This window comes from Lissotriton vulgaris, chromosome 6 (assembly GCF_964263255.1).
Source record: "Lissotriton vulgaris chromosome 6, aLisVul1.2, whole genome shotgun sequence".
NCBI classification, from domain to species: domain Eukaryota; kingdom Metazoa; phylum Chordata; class Amphibia; order Caudata; family Salamandridae; genus Lissotriton; species Lissotriton vulgaris.
In genome coordinates this window covers 1,522,246,631-1,522,267,111 of record NC_141694.1, presented here as the reverse complement: position 1 = coordinate 1,522,267,111, position 20,481 = coordinate 1,522,246,631, and the positions used below count along the sequence as shown (strand labels likewise).

General features: G+C 41.8%; 1 protein-coding gene across 2 annotated transcripts in view; it reads left to right on the top strand.

Moving 5' to 3' along the window:
* HAO1 (hydroxyacid oxidase 1) overlaps positions 1 to 20,481 on the top strand; it is a 213,168-nt gene that overhangs the window by 67,623 nt on the left and 125,064 nt on the right. For both annotated transcript variants that reach the window (XM_086927692.1, XM_086927693.1), the window contains exon 3: positions 18,478 to 18,733. In XM_086927692.1, the coding sequence (XP_086783818.1) occupies positions 18,478 to 18,733 (256 nt within the window). The remainder of the gene's footprint in view (positions 1 to 18,477; positions 18,734 to 20,481) is intronic.

The window sequence follows — 20,481 nt, the reverse complement described above, 5'->3', positions numbered from 1 at the left end:
CCCACATGGGTGACCACTTTCACTACTAAAATGTTGCATATCACAGCATAACATAACACAACCACATAGCATGACGTAGCATTACATAAGATGTAAAACAATATTTTAGTGACCCTTCAACAATATAAGCTATTTTACTGTGATGGAAGCATGTGGTTTCAGATCACACATCAACAACTAGATACACACATACTTTGCAATCTAAAATCTGCTTGCAATACATTCTGATCTTTGATGCTAGTCAACCTCCTGGCCTATTTCGTTGAACATTACACTCTACCTGGAATGCTTTCTATGTATGTCAAAACGCAGACAAATCACTGAGATATTATAAACTTATCATACGTTTTCAATAATGTGATGTCAGTGCATGTTGAAGGTCAGTAAACATATACAGCATGATAGTACTGTAAGTCTTTTATTTTGAATACCCAGAAATTCTGATTGAGACAAAGATGGGATGTAACCTGTTTGTATTCATAAACTTCAATCTGGCCAATTGAAACCTGAGCAAATGCCGTAAGTCTACTACTAACAATGACAAGAGCAATCCCTTTCCTAAGCAAGAAGTGAACAAAATTGCTGGTTTGTGAGGAAAGATATTGTTCCAAAGGAGGAAAAAAAGTATTTATCTAGTGCGTTTAAATATACTCATATAATTGCTTACCTGCAAAAATGACATTCACAAATGTTTGGAAGAGTAAGTCTGGAAACATACAGCTATCAAAGGTTTCCAGATATTAGACAGCAAATCTTTTTGTATCTCAAACGAAAGTAAACCTAGATCCTGATTTTTTAGATTTAGGTCATGGACTCTGTCTGTCTCCCCATGGTATGACCATTATCTCTACGCAGAGGCGTAGCTAGAGCTTGTGGCGACTGGGACTATCCCTTAGATTGCCGCCCCTGGGTGGGGGTTGCTGGGGAAAAAGGACGGCGAGCACTTGAAAGAGGTCCGAGAGACACGTAGTATTACCGCTAATAGCAATTATTTTGTTACTTTTGGTCCAGCCACACCTCAGGCTCAGCTGGGAGACAGGGTGGTGTGCCTGGGTATAAAACTTCCTGCATGAGACTCGTGTACCTTGACATCAGGACATTAGGAACTGTTTTTAAGGTAGACCGCTCAGTGGGCTATTGCTTTTGCGACAGAGATCATTTTCTTACTTGTGGTTCATCGGCACCTGCGGCTGAGCGGGAAGACAGGATGACGGACTTAGACATGGGTGTAAAAGCCCCTGCTCAATAGTTACTTGTCTAGTAGCAGTTTTGACTCTCCATAAAATTGTGCATATAGGGTTAAAATGCACGCTGCAAAGATCATCTGCTTTGCACCTGTTTCTGGTATTTATAGGTTTCCTTCATCTTTATTGAGTGATTTTGCTCATTTTTATCATAGCTGCCAAGGTTTCAGATTGCTATGAGTGACATTTTCATAATTTTTTTGTAATTATGAGTGACATTCCAACGACTATGAGTGACACTTTCCCGCAAGAAAAATGAAGCAGTGAAGACGATGGAATCATACAAATGTCAGAAATTACACTTATTTGAGCATAGCTGCTAATGTTTCAGATTGCTTATGTGTGAAATTTCATAGATTCAGTGGATTTACGAAACAAAAGACATTTAACAACTAACTGGCAGATGCTTCAAAGAAAATACCTGGAGCAAACGGGCAGATTCTCAGACGTTTGCTCCCGGTATTTTTGCATTTGGGATGCATCATCCCAAATGCAGAAATCGCAATTTAAGGAATCTCTAAATAGCGATTCCTTAAATTGCCTTTGCATTTAAGGAATCCCAAAATGAGATTCCTTAAATGCAATGCATGAAACCCAAAAAAATAGCGATTTCGCTAATAGGGGGAGCAAATTACCATGAAGTTGAACCTCGTGGTAATTTGCTAAAACTTTGAAAAATGCACTTTTGTGCATTTTTCAAAGTTACATGTTGCGCACACACATGCCCTTAGGGCATGTGTGTGTGTAACATTTGTGCACAGGTCCATTTCAGGGGTGCAACAGGGTGTCCTTTGGACACCCTGGCACCCTTGAAATAGCGGAACATTAGCGATTCGGTAATAGCTAATCAGTAATAAGGAATGGCTTTCCCATTCATTCCTATGGGCCTAAAGGCCCATAGGAATGAATGGGAAAGCCATTCCTTATTACCGATTAGCTATTACCGAATCGCTAATAAGGAATCTGTAGGAATCGCTAATAACATTGCGAATCCTACATGCATCCCGTTTTGCGAGTCTTTAATAGCGATTCCTTAAAATTCGCTATTAAGGACTCGCAAAACATAACTTTGATGCATCTGCCAGATAATGTACACTTTCGTGCGGCCAAAATCATGCAATGAAGTCCATGAAAACAGACACATTTTGGAAATCACACTGATTTGAGCAATAAAAGTCCAACTCAGTAGCATGTGCTTTTAAAGCAATTATTTAATTTTTAAATAATCAGCACCCACCACCCTAACCTCAGCTTCAGGTGTGGCTGAACCACAAAAATCAAAGGGTTCTCTGTGACAAAAGAATGAACCCACTGAGCTATCTACATATAATACAGTTCATTACAATACAATATGATGGTAACTTTATTTGCAGTATGCATATAGTATGCATATAAACTCTCTGCCCTACTTAATAGTGAGTGAAAACAGCCATGAGACAAAAGTCTGACACAGACAGCTCTCCAGTGTGGGTATTAATCATCTGCCTGATCTCTCACTAAGCAAGTCTCATGCTGCTTGTAGTACCACTGTCAAGCAAAGATATTAAACCCTTTAACTAAACTAGCAGTTTTGATGATTTATTAGTGCAGACAAAACTCGGAGATGGTCTGCATTTACAGCACAGACAACTTTAGTATACCCATTTACAAGGCGATATGCTGTGCTAGAGCCCCCTCACCATTTTCTTAATCAACATTTTAAATTTCAGGAGCGGATTATTAAATTAATATCTGATTTACCTTGTGTGGCTTCTTGATAGAATGATCCACTGAGAGGAGCTGCCTGCGTGTCACAGCAAGATCGTTAGCCTGTCTCTTAAGAGTCAGACAGCGAGCCCTCCTGCACTGTATCCTCAATCTGTGCCACCTGCTCTCACTACGAGACTCACGCTTGCATGGTGAGTCCAGGGCACTAGTTGGGCTCTGACTGCCTGGGCAGGGCACAGAAACAGGATAGTGTTGAGGTCATGAGGTGAACAGGTGATGATTGATTCTCGAATAACCGGCTGCAGAGGAACAGCAATTAATTCCTTGGTGCCTTGGGGCCCGCTGGCGGGCAGAAAATTGAAACATCCTTTTACAGTCTGGGACAACAGAAGGAGGACCTGATAACACCCAGGAACTTCTACAAAAAGTTAGTTTGGCGCTAGTTTGTTTTAAATAGCTTCTTTGGCATTAAAAGGCCTTCATTCCAAAGAACAATTAATGCAGTAGCTGCGTCTCCTCAATCCGTAGAGAGAGAGATGGTAGCTGTCACACCAGCCAGCCTTCGGGGAAAGTACGGAAATGTGTGAATGGCCGCCCTTGCCCTGCCACCTTATGCATTTATATTATAAAAAACAATGCGCTGCACTTTCCACTACCTGGAAGTACTGCGCTTTAGAAATCACACGACCGCACTTAGGCTTACCAGAGAGCAATTTTAACACCGTCCGCAGTGATAAGATCTGTGCCTGCTGCTGCCGTGCTTTATTTTAACTCTAGCCGCCCGCCCGCCTGTAACAAGTGGCGCCGGCATCACAACGTCATGAACGTGGTGATTCATCATGCTGAGGTACATGTCCGGTGAATTGTATAGCTACAGGCTCGCCCTCATGACTGCAGGTATCAGGGTGCTGCAGAGCGCACTGCCACTCTCACACACAAACGCTGGACTTTTGGCAATTTTGAAAGCACTGGGCCGCAGCACTGGAGGCCCGTTGCAGCCGCAGGAGCCTTCATAATTTATTTGGATCTGGTCTCTGTGTTCACAAATAAATTATAAAGGCCGCTGCGGCCGCAACGGGCCTCCAGTGCCGCGGCCGCCTCAAAAATAGTGCCGCCTGGGGCGGACCGCCCCCCCCCCCCCCTAGCTACGCCGGTGTCTCTACTTGATGAAGTAGTGTGGCTCACTGGTTAGAGGCGGCAGACTCGAGAGCAGAGGACGGCCCGGGACCAGGGTTTGATTCCCGGTGCGGCAGGTTTCTGGACCAGGGTCAGCGGACTCGATAATTCTCTCGCCTCGGTGCCCACTCTGATCAGCGATCACACTCGGCAACTCTGGGCATTAGCTTGCTTCATCTTCACTAACGGCCCCACCAGACCGCCGGGGATGCCTGGTCTCACCCTGGAGATACCCATTAAGGGACCATCTCTCAGGGAAGCCAGGAAGGGTTTCGCAGCGGTCGAAGCGCCTTGGGACCCTCCGGGTAAGTAGTGCGCTATATAAATGCCTATACATACATACATACATACATACATGTTGGTACACTGGGCAGACGTCTCTGGAGCTGTTTTCAGAGCAGGGCGGAAACATTAGTAAAATATCTGTTTTGTTTCCTGGTGCCTGAAATGCCAAGGGAAGGTTGTGGCACATATGAGACATGTGCAGCTTAGTACCATAAGCACTACACAGACGTGTATTACTCAATACCCCAATGCAGGGCTTACCTATTGAGGAAAATGCTTAAGTGGTAAATGTAACAACTAATATCTCTAATAGGTTCTCTTACCCCCCTCCCCTTTGGGAGTTTTTGGTTCTTGCTAAATTTCCTATTGTTTATGCTCGCTGTTGATCTGTTGGACTCCTGTTCAGCTGCAATCTTCCTAGTTTTTGTAATCCTGAACACTTTTCCTCAGGATTGGTGTTGTCTGGGGCTTGAGATTTACTTTATGTGTTAGAACTGAATTTGTTTCTGGTTTTGACTTTTTCTTCCTCTGTGAACGTCTTTGTGGGACTAATCACTAGTTGATTGTTAATCTATGAACTGGCAATGTAGCTTCTGTAAAGGACCACTTTTACTATGGACTTCAAGGGAAGTACTGGAATCAGTCACACCCAGACTTCGAGAAAGAACAGGCAAATTTTTAAGGGAGAAGCTCTGTTTATTTGAACCAGAAAATGTTAATACAGAGAGGGATTGTGCAGATCACTTGACATTATAGGCTGAACATGGGCAGTATTCCTCCAGGTCTCTAGGGATATGGCTTCTTAGTGGTCTAATTCATTGCCTCTGAACTGTTTGGGCTATCTGGTGAGTTCATGCAAATATAGTCACCTTCAGGAGTGGCCGACAAAGCTCGATCAGGATATCAGGCTGGACCAGCTTTGAGGAATCATAGTCTTTTAGTAAGGCACCATAGGAAATGAATCAAAGGTCTTGTCAAGGCGAGAGCCTTTACAGATCCATGGGGCGCCTCCATATATGTGTCAGTGGTCAGCAATGGCAATCATAAGCGGTGTATTTTTTAAAGGTTGACATGTTGACACTGCATGTGGAAAAGAGTGTTTTTGCATGTAGTCATGAATAGGCTTTTTCTACTACAAGAGGTGGATTTGTACCACTATATAAAGAGATTGTTCTGGTAGGACACATTGTGCATCCCCTCCAAACAATCCCTAGGCAGAAGAAGGATATTGAGCTTGCTATCTTTTCTTAAGGTGACATCCACCTTGATGTCTCCATTTAATTAAAAGGGTATTCATGATCAGCTATAGGTATCTCTGGCAGGTTTATCAGAAATGATTTTTTTACACATGTTCCAATCTTTGCTGTCATTATTGAGATTGTAATGAGCAATAGTAAAGATTAACATACAATAATAAATTAATAAACAAAAGGGACCCAAGAGTTGATTTAAACAGGAATCACAAGTCATCACCCTTGGGTGTAGGTTTCACATCAAATGTATGATGTTACAACGCATACATTCACAACGCATACCATCACAACGCAACTTCTACCACGCAAAATCCATTACAACGCATGCCATTACAACGAATGCCATTACAACGTAAGTATAGGTAAGTATTTTATTTTATTAATATTAATTTAATTTTAATTTAATTACAAAATCTTTCTTAATTATTTTAAACAATTTTTATTTAAAAAATATATATATTTTAATTTACTATTCTAACTTCAGGTGGGTGTAATATTAGAGTAAGTGTTGGATAGTGTAGGGGTTAAAAATACTATTCTAACTCCTGGGGGGTGTAATAGTAGGGTAAGTGTTGGATAGTGTAGGGGTTAAAATTACTATTCTAACTCCAGGGGGGTGTAATAGTAGGGTAAGTGTTGGATAGTGTAGGGGTTAAAGTTACTATCCTGAAGGGGCGGATAAAAGATACACCGCAACGATAAAACCAGGATGTCTATGAGGGTTTTCGAATACAAACCAAAGGTTTTGTAGATACCAGTGTCCATTCTATTTTTTCGATTATCGCATTAAAATTACTATTCTAACTCCAGGGGGTTTAATTATAATAAATTAAATTAAAATGTAATTTAATAAAAATAAAAAATAATTAAATTAATTAAATTAATTAATTAAATTAAAATTAAGTTAATATTATTTAATTTAAAAACTTCCCCATACTTACGTTGTAATGGCATGCATTGTAATAGCATCTGCGTTGTAATGGCATGCGTTATATTATCATGCGTTGTAATGGATCCTGCGTTGTAAAAACTTTGTTGTAATGGTAGTGCGTTGTGAAAGTTGCGTTGTGATGGTTGTTTCCCGTCACACCCAGAGATGATGCCAGATGTCCCCATGTAAATTATTTTACAGCAGCTATTCTATATTTGTTGCCATTAGCCAGAACCCATGGCATGAGGATGGAATGGGAGGCAACCTGCTTGAGACGATGGGGTTGAAGATCAGTTAAGGATCTCTAGCATCCCGTGAAGCACAGATAGATCTGGGGAGCACCTGATTTGTAATGAGGGGTGTCCCTTGCTACAGATGTTCCTCTAACTCAGATTAAAATAAAAAAAATCAAGTGAGCATCTGTGGGAAATATGCTGGTAATTGCAGCTGGGAACCTTCATCCTCACAGCCGTAGTGAAGGTGCTAATTTGATACTCCAGAGGTCAGTATGGAGGCACATCATCAAACACACTGTAAATGCCTCTGTGCATGTCGAAAGCTGCTTTAAAGTGGTATAGTGAGCGCTAAATTGTCTTCTCAAAGCTGGAATAGCAGTGCATACAGAGATACAGTATGCGAGTTTGGGTGCCATTACGCATCAGGGCCTGATGCTGATGAGAGGTGTTCTGTACGAGCTCTGTGGACGGCTCAGTATTGGAATGGTGTACACTGCAGGTCTATATAGAGGTGATTTCTCAGCGCTTAGGAACCAAGTCCTGAGGCAGCAGTTTATGATAAAAGTCATTTTTAATAAATGTGTCTATTCTGTATTATCAGTGCATGGTGTAGGTTTATTTTTTTAAATTGATGTGAACTAAGTTGCTGGAGAGTTTCCAGTCAGAAATTATTCTCATTATGGACCTGATTAAAAAGATCTTTCTGTGATTAGGTGTGACCAACTCTTGGCTTACTCTTTATTTACTCATTAATTTCCAGGAGTAAGTCACAGATTCCAGACTTGTAGTACTGGTTTATGATGGCATAAGCAAAACTACACATCAAATAATCTATATAAGAAACCTGGCCTAGAGCAGCACATCACACATGGATCTGGGAGACTAGGCAACTATGGAAATATTTATTTGTATTTATTTTATTTGAGTCTTATATAGCGCGTGGTTACCCTTGGGCATCCCGGCGCTTGTCAAGGTTTTTTCAAGGTCAAGGTGTTTTCAGAAACTTCCGAAAACGAAGGATGCAAGTCTCACGACCCCCTTCTTTGAGGAAGCTAGTGGTGCCTTATAAACCCAACAGAGCTCTTCGCTCTGATCAAAAACTTTTGCTACAGGTCCCCAGAGTCCACAAAGCTCGCACTGGAGGCAGAAGATTCTCGGTGCATACAGCCACCCTTTGGAATTCGCTCCCTTTGCAACTGCGTCGTGAGACTTGCATCCTTCGTTTTCGGAAGTTTCTGAAAACACACCTTTTTCCATCTTAACACGCTGGATAGCTTCGCATTGGTCTGAAGCAGCGTGCACCACTTATCAAGCTGTGCCGATGGCTCTGAGGCGCACAACTTTTATTTGGGCATGTGCGGTAGTTCAGTCAAAGGCTATTGCCCTGGTAACACCGTAATGCATGCCATTGTATGCACTGTATTTCCAGTTGAGGACCATACAGGAGTGACCGGTCTTGCAAGCTGTTGGGACTGAATGTTAAGCTGTGGCAGTCAAGCTATTAATACAGAAATGTGATATACAGAAGCCCCTCGATACAGGGTTCAGGCACCACTCAAACAGAAAAACCATACAGGAGTGACCGGTCTTGCAAGCTGTTGGGACAGAATGTTAAGCTGTGGCAGTCAAGCTATTAATACAGAAATGTGATATACAGAAGCCCCTCGATACAGCGTTCAGGCACCACTCAAACAGAAAAACAGCTCAAATGGTAATTATCACTGGCGTCATTGTATACAGAGAGGAGCCACGTGCAAGCGGGCACTGCTGCCTGGGAGTTTCTGTCAGGTGTTCGCATTTCATACACACGAGAACCATTGTAAGTAAGTGTTTTGTGTTTTCACAGTAAAGGTCTGGCATTTGAAAAAGTTAAAGCTATTGGCGTCATAAATTGTAATGTTTGTTATTTACTTTTTGGGTCTGTAGTGCAGTGATTGTTTAAGGAAAAAAGTGCACGTGATTCTATATTATTAGAATTAGTTGGGGCGTTAAAGAGTAGGGGGTGGAGGGCTATGGAGACAGGAACAGGAGGAACGTGGACAGAGGTTTAGGTGGGAAAAGATGAGGCATGAGGTAGAATAGTAAGATGAATTGAACATGCTATGGACGGAAAAGGCAAATGGAAAATTGCAAGAGGTTATGGAAATCAAAAATGGTAAACATTTGGTAGGTATGTCAGATGTACACTAGGGGCCTCATTTATGAAAAGTGACGCATCGCTGCGTGAAAACAGCGATGCGTCACTTTTCACTGCGCACTCCTTGCGACATTCCTGATGCGTCATATTTAATGTATGACGCATCATGTCGCAAGGAGTTACAGATACGTCAGTATTTCTGACGTATCTGTAAGCGCAAAAGTGACGCATTGCTGGAGTGTGTAACAAAAGTGACGCAACTCCAGCAATGCGTCCTTTCACATGGGGAAAGCCCCATGTGAAAGGGCTTGCGTCAGTTTTACGCCTGCTGTGAGGCAGGCGCAAGATTTTGACGCAACAGCATCCTAAAAGTGACGCAGAGAAATCTCATCGATTTCACTGCGTCACTATTAGGAGGCGTTTTGCGGCGGAACGCCCCCTCTGCATACATTATACCTGACGCAGGTATAATGTGGCGCAGGGGTTTAAAAAGTGACGCATTTACCTAGATGCGTCACTTTTTAAATATGGCGCAACAAGGCGCATTTTTTACGCTGCTGGTGCGTCACAAAAAGTGACGCACCGGCGGCGCAAAACTGACGCAAGGCCTCATAAATAAGGGACCAGGAGAGCAACAGGGGAATAAATGAGCGAATGTGGGGAAAATGCAGATAGATTTCATGCAGCATACTCCTGTACATGAGTGTTTCTCATAAGGAACAACTACAAGAATCATCTTTAGTAGTCTACTGGCCTTAATGGACCCACGTTGTTAGTTTTAATATCCCCATGTTGTTAATGTGTTTGTTAAAGATGCAGACCTCAAAAGATGTTGTTTTCTTTTCCTTGTGGTTCTATTTCAGTGGAGACACTTTGCTAATGTTTTATTATGTTCAGTGAATCGAGTGCGCACTAAGGAAATTGAAATTGTTGCTCAAAAACATACATGGTGGACATATTTGTGACTCATTGTGGACAGCATTATTGGCATGTGGTGGCTAATTAGGTCTTTGAATATTTTTATTTTTTTCTGAATGTTACCTAGCAGTGCCATTGTTTTGTTAGAGTACCAGTACCTACTGAGGCAAAAGTATTGTAAATATAGTTTATTTAGCTATGTGATTGATTGTTTGCAGAGGGAGGGTGCCTGCACCTGAACATAGCAATTTCCCTTCCGCTCCCCCAATCTATACATAAAGTTTTGAAGGGGGGCCCGACCTCAAAACATTTAGCTTAAGGGGGGCTCAGAGCAAAAAAGTTTGAATACCTCTGCTTTAAGGGGGCCCCCTGATAGATCTGACTATGTTCTCCACCCAGTCCAGCCTTGATGTCATCCAAAGAGTTTTAAGTATAGAGGTGCTTATTTACAAGCCCCTTGCGCCACCCTTATGTCACTTTTCCCATATTAAAAATGACGCAAAAGTGGCGCAAAGGGCTTGTAAATCTGCCCCAGATTGCTTTAAGTATCATGTTCCTGTATGGCAATGTGTGGAAGTCTATTTCGGAAGTGTTACAGAGAAAAGTTGCGTATTTCAACACTATGCAACATTTTATGAGAAATGGCAGTTGATCGCAAAGATTATTTTCAATAAGTTAAGTGAGCTGCTGCAATATTACAATATTGAAAGCACACATCACTTTACCTCAGCGACGGCTCGTGGAGGGAGTTACGGTGGGGCAGGAGGGTGGGGAGGGGGAGGGGCAGGGTGGAGGTTGCTAAAAACCGGCATATGGATAATTGCAGGTAAGTAAACAATTTAATTAATAAAACGAATTTCGTAGTGCGCCTTGCATCGCAAAATGCAATGCAGTGCGAGCTACGAAATTCGTTTTATTAATTAAATTGTTTACTTACCTGCAATTACCATATGCCGGTTTTTAGCAACCTCCGCCCTGCCCCTCCCCCTCCCCGCCCTCCTGCCCCACCGTAACTCCCTCCACGAGCCGTCGCTGCTTTACCTGCATATTAGATGGATCCACATTTAGAATTTGGACCAGTCTGCCTGTGCAGTGTCAGAGACCTGGCCTCAAAAGTCATGAATTGCTCATAAACGATCATAAATTCAAAGCTGTTTCAAACAGGGCCCCCTAAAATTTGTTTTCGTCAGGGCTCCCAAAATCCTTAAGATGTCCCTGCAAGCAGTAAATCTGCTTGTCCAGCTCAGAAATTATGATGATGAGGACTTGCTTCTTATACATAGAACGATAGTTTCCCTTGTAATACTGTTATGTTGCACTAGGGGGAACTGTAAGACTTCAAATAGAATATAACACGCGTTAGTTGTTTCACATTGGCCTTGCAAATTCCCATAATACAACATGGCCTGAAAGATGTTGTCTTAGAATTTTAATTTCAATGACAACGCTAGTCAGTTTCACAAACCCTTTGACTTTTATGTGAAACAGGGCTGTTTTAGTAATAGCACTTTTGGTTTGGGCATGTTATGCTACTGTTCGTGGAAATAACGTGCGCGTATTTAATTAAGGAATGAGCGCTTTCAATACCAGTTGGATGCACCCTGAAGTCTACACTACGGGGCAGATTTACAAGTCTCTTGCGCCACTTTTGAGTCATTTCCGCCATAATAAAAATGACGCAAAAGTGGCGCAAGGGGGCTTGTGAATCTGACCGAACATTTCTTATTTGTGCAAGGAGAGCGTCTTGAATAACTTTGTAGCAACCTGTATTTATGAACGTGAACATGGTCAGTAGACACTACAGAGTCATCGCCTTAGCTGTGAAACTAGGAGTAGTCTCCATCCCTTATCATCTAAAGTACATCTTTTCATTGTGAGTTTCTGATTGATGTGTGCACAACTTACAACTTTGCTCTGTACTTTAGGTCGGTGGTTCTTAACCTGTGTTTTGGGGATCCCTAGGGGTGTGCAAAGCCTACTCTGGGCGTCCACGATTGTAGGAGATAATTAAATAGCATTAATAGATTAGCAAAGTGTATATAAATAAAGCAGCAAAATTGAAAATTAAACATTTTGAAACGTTGTGTGAAGATTGATTCTTGGGGGCAGTAGTGTTGACTTTTCAGAAAAGTGTGATTTCATTTCATGTAACTCTGGTCACAAAACGTTTTTTGCCTGTGTGTTTTAGTGATACCTACTCAGGTGTGCCCCATAGGGGCACATGCATACTCCTTCAAAACCAATTTTACTTTCATATAATGATAAACTATTTTATAATAATTGATTGGATGTTTCCTGGGCATTATTATTTTTGTACCTAGAGTATTACTTATTCTTATCAAGTATTTAGGCACCCTTGTTTCTAATAGTCAGAGAAAAATTTGAATGCCTAAACCACCCTTTTTTATGATTCTGTGTTCCTGTAGTGTGCACATCTGCTCTAAACACTGTTCCCAGACCCCACTGGTCATCACCCTTCCTGAATTATACAAGTTTTTGATGTGCAAAGGAGATGCTTTGCTCCACTCCTTTCAGTGTATCCCTTTCTCTGACCCCAGGAATGTCAGCATCCACATCTCCTGCCTGGCTCTCCACTCCACATCTCTACCTTAGTTCTTCTAGGCATCCCAAAATGGAGCCCACAAACCTCCAGGTTACGTTCTCCAATCAGGCACAGACACATGCGAAACAGAACACACATGCAGTCACGTGCTGGAAAGTGCTACATACATTCACCGAGTCGGCCAAGGTGAGTTAAATGAGTAGCAAGCGAACTTCACATGAGTGAGCCTGTGGTCACTACTGTTTTGAGGATACGTTATTGGTAGTGGTCACTGTTGTAGTACTGTGCATGCTGGAGTGAAACAGATGATTCCAGAGCTTGAGAGGGTTTTAAGGAAGGCAATTGAGAGTTATCTGGGAGGAGTTGTTAGTGGTGATGCATGAACTCTACAATGAACATTACCTCTAATTCCATTTCAACCTGTGGTGTTCTAAAAACACTGGCGGCGATTGAAGCCTGACATTTGCCATTCACCACCAGTTCTCCTGGAATTTGAGTAGCTCACATTTCAACCCACTTCACCTTCACATCGACGCATGCAAGTAAATCTCTATGGGGCAGATTTATGTTGGGATTGCGCCACGTTTGCGTCACGCAACTGCGGCGTAAACGTGGCGCATCCCTACGACCCATTTACAACGTGACGCATCTAACGTTGTAAAGCCCTGCGCCACTTGTGGGTGTTCCGGCGCAGGGTGGGCGTTCCGGGGCAGGTGCGCCTCGCAAAAGTGGCTGAGTGAAATCTATAAGATTTCACTCAGTCACTTTCAGGCCAATGCTGCGTCAAAACCCTGTGCCTGCTTAAAGCAGGCATAGGTCTTGACGCAGCATTGTAAAGATGGGGCACCCCCGAGCCTTGCTGGAGATGAGTCGCGCTTGCGACGCAACTCCAGCAATGCGCCACCTTTGCGGCACAGATGCGTGATGCATCTGTGCCGTTTTTGCCCCATGGTGCGCCGCATTTTAAATGCGGCGCACCATGGGTGGCGGAGCAGCGGCGCAAAATAACTGGCGCATCCATGGGGATGCGCCAGTTATCATAAATCTGCCCCTATATATTTACTGGGACACACTTTAAATTACAGCGTGCCTCGAGGTAAAGGCGATGCAACAGATGTCTGGTGTTCATTGCGTTTCAAATTCTGGTGCATGCTGACTGCATGAGACCCCGCCCAGCAGTAATATCTGTGCATACGCTGAGCTTTGGTGCTGGAGATTCGCTCGTGTCACAAATGTCCAATACTCACATTGGGCGGCTTGGGATGAAGTTGACATATAGTGTCATGCAAAAGTTATGCTGAAATTGGTAGACATATTTGCACCATTGGTATTGTATGTGGTGTCCATTTTAAACTGGGACAGCTTTATAAATTAGTTTATGCATCATAGAAAAATTTGCATTTTTTCGGTTTAACTTCACAAGTGTTTTCACACACTATTTTTGGTTGCATTTTGGATTAGGCCCAGGCTTTTCTTTCCCATCTATTTAACTCGAACAATTATGAAAGCGATACAGGAGCATGAATACAACTGTATGAACTCAGCTCTGTAGATAATTTCAATCAACATTGTTCTTCAGCCAAGTCTTGTACATGTACTGTATAAGATAGTGAATTACCGTTCATTGACCAACTACTGGAATGTCAGTGACTGATATGTTTCCACCCCATATGTTCCTATCTCAAAAGGCTAACCTCATTTTACTGTAGAGATATTGGGGGAAATTATTTTATTCTTATTTGGTGGTAAGCGGTGGGGAGAAATGTTCTGCCGCAAGAATGCAAGCAATTTTGTTGCATAACTGGGGGATTGAAGGCAGAAATATCTATGAAAGTATTGATGAGATAACTGTTGGCAATTGAGAGGAGAACCAGAAGACATTTATGAATGGGCATTGAAGATGCTTGAACAGTATTTTGGGCCCAGTATAAATGTAGTGAATTTTTCAGCCGAATCCAAGGAACATCTGAGAGGGTTGGCAATTAGATTGCTTCACTCAAAATTCTTGCATGCACCTGTGAGTTTGGGGAACTAACAGACTCCCTAATTAGGGATCAGTTTGTAAGGAGTGATGACTGTAATCGGGTGCAAGAGAACCTTTTGGCCAGGAATCCCTCGCTCAAAGAAGCTATAGAAAGAATGTAAAGTTTGAACATTACTTATGGTTGAGTGAAAGAAATGAGAGCTCAGTTATCTGGGAGCAGAGCAGAGCAGCATACACGTTGCTTTTCGGGATGATGGCTGTTAAAAATGAAGGGGCATATTATCAAGGGGGTTTATCTCCGCTTTTTTGGCTTTAAAAGCCAAGAAAGCGCAGATAAAATTATCTCCCTATTACCTAGCTGCCGCTAACACCAGTTAGCGACAGCTAGTAGGAGATAGCAACCATCTTGGGCCCCACTTTGCATGTCAGTGATATTCATCACTAATGAGATGCAAAGTGGGCGTGCCAAGATGTTAGAGACTGAAAACAGTCGCTAACATCGCTATCTCCTATTACCAACTTTTGGGGATATTCGCGCTAAGCGGGAATATCTCCAAAAGCTAACACCTGCCCTGAGCAGTTCTTAGCCATGTTATCCAATGGGAGGTGGATAACATGGCTAAGAGCATTAGCTCGCTAATGCATGAATATCGCTGACTTTTCAGCGATATTCATGCTTTGCGGCGATTTTTACCGCATTTGCGTTAAACCTTGGTAATACCAAGGTTTATTTGCGGTAAAAATCGCCGCAGTGCTGCGGTAAATTTTTGTCTCTAACCAAGCAATAGCGATAATTATCGCTATTGCTTGGTAATATGCCCCGAAATTCTCATGGTGTTTTTTCATGCAATAGGGGCAAGTACTACAGATCCGGCTGCTCTTTTCATATCTTTGAACACAAGTGTTGCTTTAAAGGGCATTATGTTCGTATGTGTAGAATAGAGCGAGATAAGACAGTTGAGAGTGTTACTGATGATGTAAAGAAGGTAATCCTTAATGTTAAGAATTATCCCACTGCTGTTGACACTGGTGTGTTGGTAATGCCTGAGTGTGAGGTTGATATTGGAGGAAAGAAATGTGTTGTTTAAGAAGATTCTGGTTTGCCTTACACTATGATTGGAGACAAGATGATTTGGTCTAAACATTTGGAGCTGAACAACTTGTTTTCAATTCTCCAGACATCAATCCTGTGAGTTATGGTAGAACCTAGTTTGATGCACTGGGTAATGTTATTCTGAATATTTTTTTCAAGAAAAGAGTAACTACTCTCAAAGTTTATATAGCCAAGAGAGGTGAAAATGTATCAGGGGCGTAACACAAGCCCCCGCGGTGCATGGGGCCCCAAGCTCCAGGGGGACCCTCAGCACAGGAATCTGGCTGCAGAGCTCCTGATTGAGCCCAGATGGGGCCCCTCCACGTGTCTTGCAGGGAAGCCCCCTCGACTTTCGTTATGTCAGTGCAATGTATTAGGTTGCCATCATCAGAGTAATATGGGTATTACCCATATTCCAAATGACCATGAGCAAGTGATATTGGTCGATGTTGGCAGTGACTGTGAGAGCTTTTGTGTTGAATGTCCACAGGTGTTTAGGAGTAAGCTAGGCTTACTTAAGACTTCTGAAGATAAGATCATCCTAAAAAATGGTGTTAAACTATGTGTATACATGGTACGGAAGGTACCTAATTTAATGCTTGAACCACTCAAACCTGAATTAGACCAGTTATGTGAGTTAAATGTGGTAGAAGAGATAGAATCATTTGAACGGTTGGCACCAGTGGTGTCTACGTCCTAAGGATGATGGGAAGTCTATTTGCACGTGTGTTGATCTCAGGGATGTCTTAAACTGTATTTGGGTAGAGTCAACCCATCACCGAACAGCTCTGTGACTCTCACATTGCTTTCTGGTGCCAATTTGGTTAGTGTAATGGATCTGTCTTTAGCATATCACCAGGTACAGTTTCAAGAAGAGCAAATATTTTTTACTTCTTTTGTTACACCGTTGGGTGCCTACAGATTTGTCAGTATGCCTTTTGGTATAGCCTCTGTAGCTGCCTGTTTTCCAAGTATAATGACAATTTTTCTCGGAGGTATCCCACAGGTGTTAGTTTTTCATGATGACATTTTAATCTATAGTAAAGATGAGTGTGAGAATGATGAGACCCTGTGAGTAGTCTTGAAAAGGTTATCTGAAATGGACACCTGGCATACTGCCACCCTCCGTTACCACACTCAGCATTACCTCCCCCAACATGTTAAAAGAAGTACCTGGTTTTCCTCCACCCACCCACACAAGCCTCAATTCATTCCATCCCTTTGTATCCCAAATGTATACCAATAATGCCTGGTCGATTGCTACCTACGCCCACCACCCTCCGTGCCTGACCTTCCCATTCCAGTATGAAGCTTAACTTCGTACACTCCATCACATTCGGCAGCTGGTACCACACTGACAGGGTCTATTAAAAGACTTGCTAGAGTGCAATATTATGTAGCAACAGTTGTGTTTCATACTTTTGCTATGTAGAGAACTAAATAACCAGATATTGGAACTGGCATCCAAACTACTAGCTCACAGTGAGTGCCATACATGCCAAAGTTATTTTTAAAGGGTCAGAAAAGACCTAGGCACCTGTTTACAAAGACATTTTAGATTATATAAGGCATTACCCTTGTAGTACTTTTTAATATACTTTTGAATGCATTTGTGAATTGGTCAGAAACATCTAGATTGGGAATATTCTTATATGAATGCAAATAGAAAGCAATCTGACCTCTTTGCTCTTTTATTAATAATGAGTTGGACATTTCGGGACTGATTCAGACAGTCATGTAAGGACATGTAAAAAAGAATCCCTGTGGTACAACTTTCCCTACTCATAAAAGCTTTTGTAAATTGGCAATAATTAATTTTAACTTCAAAATAATTAAGTACGAGAAAGAGCTAAAATTTGTCTCCCAATCTTCTTACCTAGGAGAGCCCCTTTTTCTAATTTTTGGATCTCAAGGTGCTTCAAGGTGACAAAGTAGAAGTAGAACATGAGTGGCTTAGACCATCTAAGAAAAGGAAAGTGACATAAATGATATAGCAACATTGTTTCTGTGTTTTGATGATGAATTGGTCAAGAAGAAAATGAAACACAAGAAAGATTGAATAAACGTTTTTTAGGTATTTTTATTTAGCTCCATTGCATTCAAATGTGTTTTTCAGTAATTTAAGATGGAAGAGCATTGTCCACTTTTGTTTTGCTTGCCCAGCCTATCGTGCCCCACGCCTAAAATGGATTAAACCCTTATGTTGTAGATTGGATAGCAAGGGGTACCTTGAAGTCCTGAGGATTTTTCGTACTAACCTGTCAGAGTTTATTGTAGTCGGTGTGGCCAAGTTCCTAGGTTGGGCATGGATAATTCGTACCAGGAATTTGAACATTTTATGATGGTTTTATACATTGATGCTGATTTATAACAGATAATGTCCAAAGGCATTTTATTGTAAAGTCTATATCAATTGTTTAATAACTTTTTAAATGTTCTACTGACATGATGACTTATTAATATTTCATGAATTGTATATTGTCTTTCATGAATTTTATTTCGAAATAAAGACTTACTGAAACTGAAACTGAAGATGGAATTGCTTTAAGAATTTATTTTGATATAAAATTTGTATGACATTTCAGAATGATAAAACCTACAAAGTAGATGAAAGCACCTCGCTATTCATGAATTTATGAAATGTATACTATTTGTTGAAATAGCCCCGTGATAAGTAACTTTAAAAATAGATGTAGCCTGGTAGAAATATTTGCAATTTTTTGAGTTATTAAAACATGTCTCTAGGCATATTATGAAGTCTTTTTTCACAAAAGGGACACTGAAAGCTGAATTGTTACCTGATTGTGTATAACATTTTTTTCTTACATTTCTCATACACATATTGCATCATTTCAGAGTCAACACAAAATGAATTCCTTTTTTGGACTATCAATGTAAATCATGTTGGCACAGCTGATTAAGATGCCCCTGTTCTACCATCTTCTGTTAGCTTGCAGGTCTATAGGAACAGGGATGATGCTGAGCTCGTGGGCTACTTCTTCTATAGAAGAGGTTTCTGAAGCTGCCCCAGATGCCCTCCGCTGGATGCAGCTTTATATCTACAAGGATCGTGAGCTTACAAAGTCCTTAGTGCGGCGTGCCGAGAGAGCGGGTTATAAGGGCATCTTTCTGACTGTGGACACTCCATACCTTGGACGACGCTTTGATGACGTTCGGAACAGGTTTCAGCTTCCTCCTCATCTTAGGTATGATCAGATCCATCAGAGTATTTGGGAGGGTCATGTTGTATTGATGGGTAGTAAGGGAAGGAGTAGATTGAGATCGGCAGCAGTCCATGTTAAAATATGGTAATTAGCTTGACGAGTGATGGGAAGCCATCAATGTGAAACTGCACGGGGATCAATTATGACAGATATATTACTGGGAATGGAAATAATGTATTATAGTTAAATTAACTGATTGAAACAAAGAAGAGCGGGCAACTTTAACCGCATGCGCGCTAGCGGGTTTTCCCGCTGTGCGCTGAAATTTGAAAATCGCGGGTAACGTGACGCGCGCAGCGCAGGTAACGCCCATGACGAGCTGGCTTTGTCATCCGCATCAAAGGGGTTAAGCATGAATTGTTATAGTGTGTATATTGGCTGTTATATTAAAATATGTGTGATTGTTATTTTTAGTTTTCCCTGATGAAGGGCCGTAGAGGCCCGAAATGCATTGGATTTTTAATAAACTGCTATGGATGAATTTGGCTTTAGTTGTGTTCTTGAAGTGAGGTTCGGATGGCCCGGCAGGAGCATTAGAAATTTGGGAAATGGCATTTCCTTGCATAAAGACCAAAAGTATTTCAAGTGGACATGTGGATTATTAATGGAACAAAATAACGTTGTAAAAATGGAAAACAGGAAAATGAACAGAAAAATAACATTGCAAGCGCATTTCAGGCTGTGCCAATGGTTTGCGGCAGAAAGGTGTCCCATGTAAGTTGGAGTTTAGTTTCATATGTGCTGTTTGGGCTAGGTACGACGCAATTGAGCACGCCATGATTAAGTTCAAGTTTAGAATTTTGGAGAATCTTAGGTGAAAGCAAAGGTGTGCAACTCGTTCTAATATAATGTAGTGGGAGCTATGCCATAAAATGGTGGGGCTCTCCCACTTGAAAACTAGATAGTCCCTCACCACATTTAAATGTGAGGGAACTGCCAGGTTTCTGAAAGCTTTGACCCAGCATTCAGTCAGCTAAAACACTGTCAGGTCACAGTGGCCGTAGCTCTGCCCTGCACAGGTTGGAGTCACAACCACTGTATTTACATACTTAGTTTCACTGTGTGTGTGACCCTGATGTGTAAGATCATAACATTTTCCTTGTCTAGCCATTAATTTTTTGTTTTTTCATGAACAAGATCCCTCTTTGGGAGCTTGTTTGAGAAAAATATAAACAAATATAGAGTGGGTGAAAACAAAACGTAGCACCCTTCAGCATTTAGGGGGAACATCCTTTACAACAAAACTCTAACAACGCGGTACCATTACAACGCAGTTTTTTCAACGAAAGTCGTTACAGCAACTTTCGCTGGAGGGCGCTCTAGGATAGGGAATAGTTTAATTTACTATCCAACACCATCCCTTCTATCCACAGGGACTGAAGTTGGAATAGTAAATTAAACTATTCACTATCCAGCGCCCCTCAACGCAAGTCGTTGTAACGACTTGCGTTGTAAAACCTGCGTTGTAACGGTGAACGTGGTAATACCGCCTGTTGTGCCGTCATACATCCTCATTTAGCTGTGCAGACATAGCATCCAGCACACTGAACGATGCACTGTAGGCACAGACAGTGATTCCTAGCAGACACACAACGATCACTAACTATGGCTGGTTGTCCTCTGCTAGTGGGTGGAGGTCAAGGCCTCTGCCGAGATGGTGGTCCAGTGGGCCCAACAACAAAGATTAAATCAGCTTCTATACCTCATGGTTGTCCACTGTACAATATTAG